The sequence below is a fragment of the Salvia hispanica genome, chromosome 3 (assembly GCF_029641045.1).
Source record: "Salvia hispanica isolate PSC_SH4W2 chromosome 3, Shi_PSC_v1, whole genome shotgun sequence".
Lineage (NCBI taxonomy): Eukaryota > Viridiplantae > Streptophyta > Magnoliopsida > Lamiales > Lamiaceae > Salvia > Salvia hispanica.
The window spans coordinates 56,094,728-56,111,705 of record NC_142694.1 but is presented as its reverse complement, the minus strand read 5'-3'; the positions used below and the strand labels follow the sequence as shown (position 1 = coordinate 56,111,705).

General features: G+C 30.5%; 1 protein-coding gene across 1 annotated transcript; it reads right to left on the bottom strand.

Annotated features, from left to right (window-relative positions):
- Positions 1 to 5,219: 5,219 nt before the first annotated feature.
- On the bottom strand, positions 5,220 to 5,819 carry LOC125210414 (uncharacterized). The gene has a single exon (XM_048109973.1). The coding sequence runs from the start codon at positions 5,817 to 5,819 to the stop codon at positions 5,220 to 5,222; it is 600 nt and encodes a 199-aa protein (XP_047965930.1).
- Between the last annotated feature and the right edge of the window lie 11,159 nt (positions 5,820 to 16,978).

Sequence of the window (16,978 nt, the reverse complement as noted above, 5' to 3'; positions counted from 1 at the left end):
GCCTTAATAAAAATTTAACATTGTGAACTGTAATGATATAAAAGTTGAATATTATTAGTTAGGTGTTTCAACCTTAAAATGTGTATAAAATAATTTAATAAAAAATATTCAATTAATTTAATTACTTTAAATAATTAATTTAATTAGGGATTTTGTTTTTTATTTATAGAATGCAATAAGATGTATGTATAAAACACTAAAGAAAGAAGAAAAAGAAGAAAAAAGAACAAAGAAGGAAGAAGAAACATAAATTAAGGAGAAAAAAGAAAAAAAGAAAGGAAGATAAAATACTAAAAAGAAAGAAGAAAATGAGAAAAAAGAAAGAATAAGGAACTAAATAAGAAAAAGAGAAATAAGAAAGGAAGAAAAAATAATCACATATTTGGTTACCATTTAATTGAAATTTCCAAAAATATCCTCCCTGAAAAAAAATCACATATTTGGTATCCAGGGTTATTTTTGTCACTGGGTACCAAAAACGATATAAAATAAAGATCAGGTACCATTTATGTGGAAAGTGAAAGATCAGATACCATTTTTGTAGTTCACTCTATTTTTAATTAAGAAAATTAATAAATAAAATTAGAGGGTATTAATGTCAATTCCCTCTCATTAAAATCATCTTAAAACTTGAAATTTACGTAACTCTCTCGATTTAAATTATTTTTTCGCAAAAAATATATAAAATTAAAGATAATTTTATAAGGATTCCAACGAGATCTCAATTGCATATGTTCCAACGACGTTCGAATGATGAAATTTGATATTTTTTATTTTAGTTTTCGTAAATATTGATAACCAGATTTTTATCAACAAATGCATCAAAAATCTCAATAAAACCATGTAAAGATCTCAATAAATATGTGTTGATATTTTCTTGTACTAGTGTTGATATTCTTATGTCATATTGTTGATATTTGTAATACACTATGTTGATATAAAAAAACATTCACGAAATTTATCATATGATAACATAATGACGATATTACCCTTTTGTTGATATTTTGTCTACTATTTATTGAGATTTGTAAAATTTAATATCATCCACTCATTTTAAAATCTAAGGGTGGAGATTTTATCTTAATTTTGGATAAGAGTGCTATAAGTATTAGAATATGACCCTTCCTAGGAAACATATCATTCATAACAGAAGATATGACTACATAATATGGAATATTTTTTAAAAATAGTTATTTATTAAATTAATATTTCAAAACTAATTATTTAATAATATTATTAATATTATTATGATTATTATTATTATTAATTATGTATTGCATCCGACCCCACGAGCTTTATTTTCTGCGTCCGTCATTGCCGTATCCCACCGACGAGCTTGTGAGATCCTGCAGCAGCGGCGGCAGCTCATCCCCCGGCGCCCACTGCGGGTACTCCACCTGCCCGAACCCCGAGTTTTGCCCATAATCCACCTGCCCGAACCCCGAATACTGCCCCTCGCCCTGCCCCAAGTAGCTCTGCTGGTAGCCGTAGTTGTAGCCGCTGCCGCCGGCGTAGTTGTAGCCAGCGGCGGAGGGGGCTGGGTGGTCAGGCGAGAGCTCATACTCGGGCTCATGAGGGGCAGTGATGTTGGTGAGGGAGCCGCAGTGCTTGCCATCGGGATAGACGAAGTTGGTGTAGGCGTTGGAGCCGTGCATGGACCGGGCGGCATAGTCGTAGGCCATGGCGGCCTCCTCGGCCGTGTCGAATGTGCCAAGATTGTTTCGCTTAGTTGTCTTCTCCTCCGCGTCGTATATCCGCGCGCAGTACTTTCCTGTCCTCTTCTCTAAATCCACGCCCTTGTATTGGGACTGATCGTTTGATCGACTCATTTTGATCACTTCTTAGAAAACAAGAGTCGAGTGTTGTGTTTGAAGATGTTTGTGATTGAACGGGGCTTAAATAGAGAGATTGTAGGTTAACAAATAACAAATTTGGTAATGATGTGAAAAAAATAATTAATTTTGGGATATTTTCTTATGATTTTGCAATGAATTACTTTTGGAATGAAATATTATTTTAGGACATAATTAATGTCTATATTAATATATGTAATTCTCCTATATTCTTTTCCATGGTTATATTTTGCATAATATAATCTAATGTTGTTCAATAATTGTCATATTAGTGTTTAAATAGAGAGATTGTAGGTTAACTAATTTTGGTACGAAATTTTATTATGAATTAATTTTTGAACGGAATATTATTTTAGGACATAATGTATAAGCTGTAATTCTATTATATGTTTTTCCATAATTATACTTTGCCTAATACTCCCTCCGTGGCCATTAGGAGTCTCATTCCTTGGCGGCACGAGTTTTAAGAAATGTTAAGAAAAATTGGTGGAAAAAAGTTAGTGGAATAGGGAATGAAATGTGAGTGAAATGAGTTAGGTGAATGTGGGACCCTATTACCATTTATAGTAAAAGTGAACCGGGACTCCTATTCGCGGACGGACTAAAATGGAAAAACGGGACTCCTATTCGCAGACGGAGGGAGTACAATCTAATGTTATTTTTCATCTAATATAAAAATCTTATTGGACGATTCTAAAAAATGTTTACATACCATCAAGATTTTGAAAGCATTGTTCAGTCATTGTAATATAAGGGTTTAGCTTTTTATTTAGAAATACCGGATCCATAACTTAATTTTAAATAAACAAATACTCCATGAACTAGTTTTAATAATAGAGTTTCTTTTTATAATTTTCTTATTAATCATAATCTATAATATACTACAGTATATTTTAACTTTCTTCCTATTAAATTCAAATAAACTTACTAACTCTATCTTCTCGCCAGTTTTAATATATATTTAGCTTTTACTATACCTTTTATTATTATTTTCAATTCAATAATGCTAAAACTTGTATTTTTTTTTACAATTTTTCGTATATAGTTTATTACTTTGAGAAATTGAGAATAAGAATGTGCAAAAAAAAAACCCACTGAATCGGATTTATAGTCTAGTTATGTAGGGTTTTGTGATTTTTATTTTTTAGTCTAAAATGATTGAGTTTTGCATTTTAAATTTGGATATAAAGAAATTAGATTTTCAAGAAAATTATGAATTTAAAGAAATTAAGGATGCTAAAAAAAACCCTACGCATTGGAATTCAATTATAATTTTCAAACATTGAATTGAAAAAAATTAAATTTTGAAGCATAAAGAATTAAAATTAAAATTAAAATTATAAACTCAATTGTATTAATATAACATATATCAAATTTTGCTGCGTGATATATATAGTGAACTGAGCTAAGAAATCTAACATTTTAGAAAGAAAAATGAAAAAAAATATTAACTATATAGCTTTAAAATATTATATAGATGAATTAAAAATATGTGGTTATTATTTCTATTAATACTATATATTATTGTAGCCACCGGCGGCGGAGTCGTAGTTGTAGCCACCAGCGTCGTAATTGTAGCCACCGCCGGCGGAGTGGTCCGGCGACAGCTCATACTCAGGCTCATAGGGGGCGGTGATGTCGGTGAGGGAGGCGCGCTGGGTAGACAAAGATGGTGTAGGCGTTGGCGCCGTGCATGAACTGGACGGCGCAGTCGTAGGCCGTTGCAGCCTCCCACGCCGTATGTTCGCACTTCGTGCTTCTCGTGGCATATGTCTTCACATATATGGCCATGTGTTTACAACTTCTTCCGTTGTGCATTGTTTTAATATTTTGTACTAGATGGGTCATAAGAACAATGATTAGTGACGACCGACCTGTGATAAACACTATTTTGATCTTCATGATCTTTCTTTAACCTATGAACCTCTTTTATCTTGTTGAGAAGTATTTGTGTGTCTTATTGTTAATTCTTTCATCCCCTTCTATCCCCTCTTCCTAATTCCCTCCCCTAGTCACGATTCACCGAGCAATGCTATCCTTAGCAAAGCGCGGTCGTGACAATGCAGCCCAAATTTTTGAATGTTTATCTTAATTCAACTTTTTTTTTATCATCTATATTTATGTTCTTTGGGTCGATGAAATTATTTTCTTTATTATGATACCTGAAGTAAGTCTCTATAAAATTAGTAGCCTTGGGCCAAGAATTGGTTTCAAGTTATTATGGGATTTTATTAATTTTGTGAATTATTAATGATATTGTTAATTATAAGTTATCAACTAGTGAGATTTTATTAATTTTGTGAGATATTGAAATATACATAAATTGATGACTTATAGAATAAATATTGTTTTTTCCAGCAACTAGAAAAGAGTTGAATTCTCTTTACCGAAATAGAAAAAGAAAAAAGAGTTAAATTCCACCAAGATTTATATTTCAGAAAAAAGGCAACAATATAGATTCCTAATAGTATTCAAGATTCGAGATACTAAAAATAATCACAATATTTTGCGACAAAAGTATACACTTCTTTATATTTTGAGAAAAAAAGGCAACAATAGATCCCTTAAATTTGCTTTCCATAATTATATTTTATATTTAGACTAATATTTTACGTAGATTTATATCCTTATATTATAATTATTTCACATAATATAAAATTTTGATACGTATCTATACACTTCTTTAAATATTTAACAAGATTTCCGTATTTATCAATTCTAAAAAATATACTTACATAAAATTAAGATTCGAATGTAAAACAAAGTGATAATAATATACTAATACTAATAGATGTCGGTTCATACGATTTCATTAATAGATGACTATGCTCCATTGTACATTTATCAACTTAAAGTACGATTTTATTAATTCTAAGAGATACTCCTACTACTAAAGTATACGTACATTGTTAAGTTGTCGACTTAAATGGAACAATAGATTCCTACTAGTATTCAAGATTTGAGGTACTTAAAAATAAACACAATATTTTGTGACAAAAGTAAGTTTTTAAGAAATATTTTTGAAATCTCAACGCATTATTAATAAAATGTACTCCTATATAAAATACATCCACGTTAAACATTTAAGTGTTACTCAACTTACTAATTTATTATCATTTGTATAAGAAATTCACCATTCACATAACCATCTTATAATGTAGATTAAGTAAAAAGCAAAGACAAAAAAATTTACTAGTATCAAATCACTAGAGAAAAACGCAAGCATCGATTCGACTGTAATAAATTCAACGGAAGTAAAACTAATTAATAAAAACGCAAAAATTGAATCTAATAAACCCAGCAAAATAAGCTCAAAAAACCATCACTAATAGTAGTAATAAACCATAAACCATAAACCACCACCACTCACTGCCACCCATTCCCATTCCCATAGCCATATCCATACCCCCCTCCGCCGGAGTAGCTACCATCCCCACCCGGAGGCGGCATATACCCGCCTCCGTACCCCACCGCCGAGCTCGTGAGGTCCTGCGGCAGCGGCGGCAGCTCATCCCCCGGCGCCCACTGCGGGTACTCCACCTGCCCGAACCCCGTGTTTTGCTGGTAATCCACCTGCCCCGAATACTGCCCCTCGCCCTGCCCGTAATAGCTCTGCTGGTACCCAGAGTTGTAGCCGCTGCCGCCGACGTAGTTGTAGCCGGCGGCGGCGGGGGCGGGGTGGTCGGGCGAGAGCTCGTACTCGGGCTCATGAGGGGCAGTGATGTTGGTGAGGGAACCGCGGTGCCTGCCGTCAGGATAGACGAAGTTGGTGTAGGCGTTGGAGCCGTGCATGGACCGGGCGGCGTAGTCGTAGGCCATGGCGGCCTCCTCAGCCGTGTCGAATGTGCCGAGATTGTTTCGCTTAGTTGTCTTCTCCTCCGCGTCGAATATCCGCGCACAGTACTTGCCTGTCCTCTTCTCCAAATCCACGCCCTTGTATCGGAACTGATCGTTTGATCGACTCATTTTTATCATTTCTTAGAAAACAAGAGTCGAGTGTTGTGTACTTGTGTTTGAAGATGTTTGTGATTGAACGGGGTTTATATAGAGAGATTGTAGGTTAACACAATTTGGTAATTATGTGAAAAAAATAATTAATTTTGGGATGGAATTTTATTATCATTTTGGAATGAATTACTTTTGGAATGAAATCATTTTAGGACATAATGTCTTGATATAAGTAATTCTCTTATATTTTTTCCGTAATTATATTTTGCCAAAATACTATAATCTAATGTTATTTTAAATAGATTTTATATGATTATATTATGATTGTTTCATCTAATATAAAAGTACAGTACTTCCTTTAGATATTCAAGGTTTCCATATTTATTAATCTAGACGATTCTAAAAAATATAGTACTTGCTTACATACGATCAAGATTTCATTGAAAACTGCATGTTGTTCAATAATTGTTATATTAGTGTTTAGTTTTTTATTTAGACATACAAAAATCATAACTTAATTTTAAATACACTCACAAAGGAAAATATTTTAGAGACATAATGTCTCCAAGCCATAATGCCATAGCGAGGGTTAAATAGTAATATTATATTATATTTTATTTTTAATAAAATTTGTAATTTATAAAGGTTCTTTTTTGCCCCTACGTCTAGAAAATGGAAAATTTGAATAAGGGGTATTAATTACGTATGATATAAATAAGATGACTTCATTATGGGAACTATATATATGGAAGATATGGATTAATATTCCAATACATTCCTATATAAGTTCGAAGATTATTTGTATAAGGGAATAATTTTTATACATAGTTGATTTATTTATTTTTTTAATTTGCTGGAAAAATAAATTAATGAATGTATAAGTAAAAGTTTATCAATTTTTAGCTATTTTCCATTAATATGAAAAAATAATAAAACAAATAATTTTAAAATATTAAAAAATCAAATGCTTTAATAATTTTACAAAAAATATAAATTTAATATTTGCCTTTTTGGACATATTAATTTTGCTCCGTCCACTGCAATTAGTACCCTTTTTATTTGCGGAAATTTGTTCACACTTTTGATTTATTGGTATAAATTAAGTTTGTGATTTTGATTTTAGGAATTTCATAGATTTTATTGTAATTCTTTACAATCCCAAATTTAATTTCATTTAATTCTTCATTTTTGAAACGCTATAGTCATATCTTAATAAAAAAAATATAATCATATGTTATTAACTCATTTATTATTTACTATTTTTAAAATTAAAAAAAATTGAGTTATTATAACCATAATATTCAACTTCAAAGTCATACATATAAAATTAAAATAGTTACTTATTTTATAGCACAATTAAGAAAACAAGTCATATTATGTAAAACTAACAATATTATAATCACAAAATAAAAAATAAAATACAAAATACGGAGTATATCTTATATAAAAATTAAAATACAAACTAACTAATGGTATATAAAAAGTATAAAAAATAGAAAGAAAATCTACAAAGCACATTACAAATATAATTAAGATATAAAAATAATATAGTAATAAAATATACTAGCATCCTAATACTACTACTTAAGAAAATATAAAAATCTGCCTAATATTTGTAAAAATAATGTCTAATCTAATGCATTAATGAAAACGGAATATTACAATTTAGCTAAAATCAATACGGATATATATAATTTGATTTGGCATGTATAATCCAATTAGGATATATTAGTCCATATTTGAATTAATCTTATGTCAAAGAGACATAGGGGTATTATGGCTTGGAGACATTATGTCTCTAAATCACTACTCATAAACAAATTACTCCATGAACTAGTTTTAATAATAGAGTTTCTTTTTATAGTTTTCTTATTGATCATAATCTACGATGTATATTTTAACTTTCTTCCTATTAAATTCAAATACTCTATCTTCTTGCCGGTTTTAATTCAATAATGCTAAAACTTGTATTTTTTTTTACAATTTTTCGTATATACGTACTTTATTACTTTGAGAAATTGAGAATAAGAATATGCAAAAAAACCCACTATGCATCGGATTTATAGTCTAATTATGTAGGGTTTTGTGATTTAGTCTAAAATGATTGAGTTTTGCAATTAAAAAGTTGGTACAAGAATAAAATTGTATTTTTTTTAGGCTTGGTCGAAACCAAACACAAAGCTCTTCAAGATTTCAGAGTGAGGATGTGGTGGGGGCAAAGTGATGCCGATTGGGAGTACGTTGATGCTGTTTCGGGTAGCGGATGGGTTATTGCTTGTTGCGACAAAAATAAGTTTGATAGAGTGGTAGCAAAAAGGGAGACAGATGGATCCTTGCTTAAGGGACCCGAAAAGACTGGAGCTTTATTTGTGAGATTTTGGTTGTGTATGCTCCCAACTGCAGAACTGAACACAAACAGCTTTAAAATATTATATAGATGAATTAGAAATATGTGATTATCAATTCTATTAATAGTATATATTATTGTAGCCACCGTCGGCGGATTCGTAGTTGTAGCCACCGCCGGCGGAGTGGTCCGGCGTAAGCTCATACTAAGGCTCATAGGGGGAGGTGATGTTGGTGAGGGAGGCGCGTTGGGTAGACAAAGTTGGTGTAGGCGTTGGCGCCGTGCATGGACCGGACGGCGCAGTCGTAGGCTGCTGCGGCCTCCCACGCCGTATACCCGCACTTCATACTTCTTTTTTGGCCTTTTGGTGACGTCCTTGTACTTGTTCTCTTGGCTCGATCCTCCCCCTTTGGCCTTTACTTTTACTCTTGCCACCAAACATTTTGCTAAACTATTGGACAGTCATATTGAAACTATGTTGATTTAGTAATTGCGTCTTGATTTTTATGTTCTTAAAAAAGAAGTTATTCGTAGTGTATCGACACTACTATTATAACTCTCATGATCTATTGATTGAAAAAACACAAAGTGTTTGAGAACTCATCTACCTTTTTGGCTTATTTCTTGATTTTACAACCTTTTATTATTATTCCAAGTGTTCCTCACAATTTTATGAGTACAATTTATAATTATATTTCTCGTCTGAAACTCAAACACATGAATAGGTCTGCCACCTTTCTTAGTTCTAATTTTGAATATTGAGTTCTACACTCATCGAAACAACATGCAGAGCCCAAATTTGTGAATGTTTATCGTAATTCAACTTTTTTTTAAAATCTTCTTATTTATATGTTCTTTGGATCGGTGAAAATATTTTATTTATTATGATATATACCTGAAGTAAGAAGAACAAGAATTTCTATGGAGTCGTCATTTTTCAGTGGAGAGTGAAGTGAGGATGTTGTGTGTTTATGTTTTAATGTTTTAGTACGTTTTTTTTTCAGTTTTTTAAGAAGTGTAATTAGGTGTAATTAACTATAATTAGTAATTTAATTTAGTCAAATTTGCAATCACCGTCTATTTTTGACGGTTCTGTTAAGTGAGGACTGATTCGAGTCTGAGTTCATTTGTGAGGGACCAAATAATCAAAAAGATAATGTTTAGGACCAAATTGATAAAACGGTCATATGTTAGGGACCACTTTTGGCCTTTACTCTATCCATAATTTCATTCTATTTTTATTTCATTTATTGGATTTTTAAAGTTAATTATAAATTATCAAGTAATTATTATTTTTATAATATTGAAATATAGGGAATAACTTTTAAGGGAGTTTATAATATCGACTAAAATGTATACTCTGAATTTTTTTGAATAAGCTGCAAAATATGATGGGAGGTGTATGATTGAAAGTTATCTTAATACATATCGAGAGAGAAATATTCAATTAATATTATTACACATGATCAAAGAAATTTTTAAGTAGATTTTGTTAAATATAGATATTCCTAGGAGGGTCTAGGAGGGTGAGTGATGAATTGCTAACTAATTAGCAATCCCAAACTAAGACTAAATCTTAGCCATTAAATTAGAAAATCTAGTGGTTGAAATAATGCCACATGGATTATATTTTTAAGAGTGAACTACATAAATGGTACCTGATCTTTCACTTTCGCACGTAAATGGTACCTGATCTTTATATAGTTTTTGGTACCTATAAATCACATTTTTGGTACCTGATGCAATTTTCTTCCCAAAATGCCCTTTAAACAAATATATTTTCCCATTTATGCCATAGAGGATATTTTGGGCATCCATAAAATTAGTACCAAAAGTGATATTATAATATCTTCTTTCATTCTCCTAATTCTTTTTACTATTATTATTAATCAATATTAATATTATTATTTTGATGTTATAAATTAATAATTAATTCATTTTTAATAGCATTCAAATATATTTAAATATAATTATAGTTATAATTATAGTTATAATTATATTTAATTATTATAATAATATTATTATTATAATACTAAAAACTAATAGTAATTAATAAATAATTATAGTATAATTATATAAATTATGAATCACATAATATTATGTAATAATAATAATAATTATAATAATAATAATTATTATTATAATTATAATAATAATAATTATTATTATTATTAACTATTTAATATAGCCTTAATAAAAATTTAACATTGTGAACTGTAATGATATAAAAGTTGAATATTATTAGTTAGGTGTTTCAACCTTAAAATGAGTATAAAATAATTTAATAAAAAATATTCAATTAATTTAATTACTTTAAATAATTAATTTAATTAGGTATTTTGTTTTTTATTTATATAATGCAATAAGAACAAAGAAGAAAAAAGAACAAAGAAGGAAGAAGAAACATAAATTAAGGAGAAAAAAGAAAAAAAGAAAGGAAGATAAAATACTAAAAAGAAAGAAGAAAATGAGAAAAAAGAAAGAATAAGGAACTAAATAAGAAAAAGAGAAATAAGAAAGGAAGAAAAAATAATCACATATTTAGTTACCATTTAATTGAAATTTCCAAAAATATCCTCCATGAAAAAAAATCACATATTTGGTATCCAGGGTTATTTTTGTCACTGGGTACCAAAAACGATATAAAATAAAGATCAGGTACCATTTATGTGCGAAAGTGAAAGATCAGATACCATTTATGTAGTTCACTCTATAAACTATTAACATTTTCTACTCACTTCCATTATATTTTTCAAATTCGTGCTCTAGATCAAAATGGACAAATAAAATAGTTCTACTTCCAGGGGAGTGATCAATTGTCAACTCATCATTTAATTGATAACTACAACTAATTTAAGGCCACATGATTTTAAAAAACGTGTGGTCTACAATTTGCCACGTGTAATTTTTGTTTTTATTAATTAAATCAAAAAAAATTAAAAAAAACCCCAAATTAGGGTTTTGGATGAAAATGTCAATATAGTGTTTCGAAAATATCAACACAATGCTTTGAGAATGTCAACACAAATTTAGGATTGACATTGTATATGCTTTATATTGACATATTATCTTAGCTGTATTGACATTAGACTGTTTACGAAAAATACGAAAATTCTAGATTTTTTTTTCAAATTTTGACGTCGGAACATATGCATGTAGTATATCTTTGGAATCCTTATAAAATTATCTTTAATTTGATATATGTTATATGAATTTAAAGTTTTGTGATTTCTTTTAAAAGTTAGTTATAACTAACTTGACATTAATACCCCTATTGATTTTTATTGGAATTAATCCTATAGCCTTATTGACATTTTTGTTGATCGTATTGACATTTTGTGGTTAATGATCTAGGCCTTTAATTTAAATATCTAATGGCTATTATTGAATTGTAGTTAGCAATTAAGCATTGAGTTAGCAATATAACACTCCCCTCTACTTCCATTTCCAATTTGTGCGTTGAATTTGATTCACGCACAACTTCTCATACAAAAACTTACGCATTTTGATTTTTATTGTTAAGTTGTACTCTGAGTACCTTTCTATCCATAAAAATAGGAATCTTTTTTTTCTCCTACCTCTTTAAAAAAATTAAAAATTAGTGTAAGTGTTTAATAAAGAAATATGGAGTAAGTAACTTTTTATTAAAGCAACAGATTAATTAATTGACCAATCTAATACTCCATCGATTTTCTCATAGTTTTGGTCATTTTTCATTTTGAAAAGTTTCCTCGTAGTTGAGTCATTTCTGTATAAATTGGTAACACTTTTACATACTTTTACTTTATTCTCTCTTATTTTATTCTCTTTACTTTTTTTTATCTTTCTTAATTTTTTACCTATTTATTTAACACTCAACATCCATTTCTTAAACTCCATGCCGAAAAGTTTCGCCTCAACTATAAAGGAACAGAAGGAGCATTCTATTTCTTACATACTCCATCCGTCCCCAGTTACTTGAGTCGTATTCCATTTTGGGTTGTTCCATGTTATTTGAGTCATTTATCTTTTTAGCTAAAAATAAAACATCTAATCACACCTACTTTATTTTTACCATAATTTCGGGTTGTCCCAAGTCACACCTAATTTCGGTCTGTCCCATAATAATTGTCACACTTCATTTTTACCATAAATGGTAAGTAGGTCTCATGTTCAACTAACTCACTTTACTCACATTTTATTATAGAACCAATATAAAAAGTGGGTCCTACATTCCACTAACTTTTTCAATCAATTTTCTTTACAATTTTTAAAATCCGTACGCACAATAAGAGTGACAATTATTGTGGGACGGAGAGAGTAGATGAGAAGGGGAAGAGAACACATTAATACCTACTCCAATGGTATTTTAAATCAATAGTCAAAAATATATTTAAAAAATATAACAAAATTATGTAAAAAATTTAATCAATCATCTATAATAAAGAGGAAAAAAAAATACTCCCTCCATCCGTCCTATTTTGCCAATTTTATCCATCTCATGATAAGAATCATATTTCACTTTTACTATAATTGTGTGTTCACTATGTAACAATTGGTCAGTTCTTGGGTCAATTCTTGTATTATGATTGTTCACATTACACTAATTAATTGTTGGGGGTCTCTCAAATGGCAGAGGGCCCGCATGGTAGAGAATTGGTTAGAATTGGATACAATTAAATCTTTCAAAATATGTAAGAATTGAGTTTGCATTGCAAACTCCACCAAGAATTGGACTTAGAAAATGACTCATTGCCCCACCCTTCCACCTTATTATCTTCTCTCTCCTTTCTGGGAGTGGGGTAAATTCGCTCTTCCATAAATTTATAGGTCAAAGTCTTTATTTGGGTAAATATTTGGGTTAATTTTTAGACCAATTATAAGATACTAAACAATGGGAAAAAGAATTATTTATGTGGCTAATTATGGCTCAATTCTTAGAAAATTTAATTCTTCCAAATGTTAGAGATGGAAATGTTCTATAGTGAACATGCCCTAAATGGTAAGTAGGTCTCGCGTTCCACGAACTTATTCCATTTACATTTTTTTACCATAAAACTAATATATATATTAGTGAGATCCACATTCCACTAATTTATTTAACTCAGTATTTTTATATTTATTAAAATTTGTGCCAAAATCAAATAGAATTCGTGTTATTGGACGGAGGAAGTATTTCTCTACGTAGGTTTGATTTTTAAGTTTGGCAAAATGGAAGGGAGAAGAATAAAAGAATATAGCTGAAGGAAAGGGTAATTGTAATGGTAATGGAATAAAGATGGAGTAGACGTAGGGTTGGGTAAATATACCGAAAAAACGGTATATCGATCGTATCGTATCGAAAAATATCGAATTTTCGGTATACCGAAACTTTCGGTACGATACAATACCGTATCGAAAGTTTTCGGTATGATAACGATATGAATTTTCTTATACCGCGGTATACCGTTTTATATCGAATATACGATATATATCGATATTATCGGTATACCGAAATATATCGAAAATCAATACGTGTCGAATTATCGATACATATCGTTTATACCGATGATAATGATGATGATGATGATGACGATAATAATAATAATAATAATAATAATAATAATAATAATAATAATAATAATAATAGTAATAATAATAATAATAATATAATTTATTTTTTTAAGATTAAAGTTTAAATCATAAATATATCCATATAACTTAATTATATATTTTTTGATTATGAAGATGTAGACAATGTTTATTTTATTATGTTAAAATTATATTAATTTTGGTTTTATTTTTCGCTTTTGAAATTATATTTTTTGGTATACAGGTATTCGAAATGGTATAAAATTTCGGTATATCGTACGAAATATCGATATACCGTTCAGAACGGTATACCGAAGTTCGGTACGATATACCGAAATTTTGAAACAGTAACGGTATAGTTTTTTTCCATACCGAAATTTCGGTATACCGAAACTTTCGAAACAATAACGATATGAAATTCTTTCATATCGATATTTTCGGTATGATAACGAAACAAAATTTTTGATACGGTATATCGTATCGACCCAGCCCTAAGTAGACGGACTCAAAGGATGAATAATTCAAAATAAAAAACAAATTTATTTATGAAGTTATTTAATGTCAAACAAATTTGTTCCTCCTTTTCCAATCTGTTTATTTTGTTCTTTTATTTTTTTGTTGCGTGTATCTTATTTTTAGGGATGTTGATCGGGCCGCCCCACCGGTTTTTGGGCCAACCCTGCTCGGGTGACGAGTCAATCGGGTGCGGGTTAATTGGATTGTGATTTTTTCAGATTATAAAAATTCGACCCTAACCCTAAAAGCTCGGGTTTTGGGTAAGCCCAGCGGGTTAATCGGGTTGCTCCCGCTAAAATTAACATGCGATCAATCCAATAAATAATGGGGCAAAAATTAGTTACATTTATAAAATATAAAATATTTAATTATAATAAATTTGAGATATATACTTAAACTCAAACACAAATATGATAAATACTAATATTTAAGTGCAAAACATAAATTTAAATATTTTAAAGCATATTTTAGAAATTTAAATATTTTTTAATGAATTTGAAGTTTCTAATTTATTTATTTACTATTATATTAATAAAATTTTAATACATAATTTGTATAATTAATATAAAATTGAAAGTTATTTTATTTATTTATCTATATTATTAAAATAATCAATGAATGTGTCCAATTAGGAGTCAAACAAATATAACAATAAAAATTTTAGCGGATTTTCGGGCAAGGCCATCTGGTTTTCGGATATGACCCTAACGGGTTGCGGGTTAATCGGGTGCGAGCTAATCGGACAGTGATTTTATCGGAGTATAAATTTTTAACCCTAACCCTATACATTCTGCGGGCTATTCGGGTTAGCCCACAAGTTGCGGGTTGCATTGACATCCCTACTTATTTTGCACATGCATCAATATGCCAAAAATGATTAAAATTTTGTTTTTATTTCCCATATAAATTATCATTCGAATTATAAGTACTCCGAGATGTAAGGTGTTTTAATGTAAACAGTATTAAATTTAACTGAATTTAATCCAACACAAACAAGACGATAAAATGCACCTGAACTGATAAGTTATATACTAGTACTACATATATATTTTACCAATGATTTAATAACATCATATTTTCTGCATGAGCTAAATATCTATATCTATACTACTTAAAATAAGTAGTGGCAGTTTATTAAAGTTACTATAATATTCTTTTTGGAGGGAAAATGGTAAAACCAGATGTATTTAGTATTTTTTTTATGTGAAGAAAGAAAGAGAGGGACAGATTAGAGAAACGAGAAGAGAGGGATTTGAGAAAAAATTGGTCTAATGAAATGATAGCTTCTCGTAGAAGATTAAACACTTATATAAACACACTTTCACACCATTAATCTCCATTTATTTGGTACTGATTTCTGATTTCTTTATTTTTAATTTTAATTGCAGCAGGGAAAAGCTCTTGGAATCCGGCGACAGCTCCGACAACGGATGACGAGCGCGGCAAGACTGAGGGAGGAGGGGTGGTGGAGGCAAGGCGGCGGTTGGCTCATCGCCGGCGTCGGAGGACAGGAGCACCAGCCAGCACAGGCCGTGGAGGTGCCCATTCAGACACAAAGAACTCCACGGCGCCGTTGAAGCAGGGCGGTGGAGCTGCGAGTCAGGCGGCATGGGCGGCGAGGCTGTGCGGAAGGAACGCCGGCGAGGCTGGCCGGTGCAGGCGGGCTGCGAAGTAGCGAGGCGGAGGGAGCACCGATGAGGGAGAGAAAGAGAGAGAGAAGAGGACATAGGAAGGGTGATGGAGGAGCGGCGAGGCAGAGTGGAAGGTGTGGCGACGATGCAGGCTGATGGGCTTGCCGGCGTGGCGGCGATGCACGAGTCAATTCCGCCGATTGAGAGAGAGATGGAGATGGAGATGGAGAGTGAGAGCGCAGCGCCGATTCGGGGGAGGGGGAGAGGGCGGCGCCGATTTTTCACGTGGGGTTTGTAGGGAATTTTAATTTATGGTGTACTATTATTTGGGCTTTAATTGTGTTGGATATTAGTTTAAGGAGTGTGTTATTTGTGTTGGTATTTTAGTTTATGAAGTGTGTTATTTGGGTTTTATTTGTGTTGAATTTTATGATTGAAAATTTATAAATATTTAGAGTTCCAAATTGGTTGTTATGGCTATATCATTATATTTGTGTTTTAAATATTAGGTTTTAATTCGGACTATTAATTTATAAGACTTTGTATAAATCTTTTTAATTTAAATTCTCTTTTATAATTAAATTTGTATATTATTATTTTGCCTTTTATTAGACTTTTAATTAAAAAATATAGGTATGATTATTGGAAATTGTTGTATAGTAAAATGAATCGTTAACTTGATGAATTCAATAATAAAGTTGGAGGTTTTCTATCTAAAATAAAATAAAATAATAATACTTTGAACTAAAGTTATTAAGTTATTAATGCATACTCAATTGTTTGTAAATTATGTTTATATTTTTCATAAATTAAACTTATGAAAATTCTTTAAAGAGATCAAATCTCTTGAATTATAAAATTCTGAAAAAAAAAATACTACTCCCTCCGTGTATTAAATGTTTAATTTTTCATTTTTCGTCCATCCGCCAATAAATGTCTCATTTCAACAATAATGCATATTTTTAAAAATGTCTTATTCTAATTACATTTCCTGAAATGCAAACATCGTTATTTCTACTATTTCTACTTTATCATTATCTTTTTATATTCATTCTCTGCTCAATTTTTTTTAATTTTAACATACTTATAAATATATATTTATATTCAAGATATATAATTTATAAATATATTTA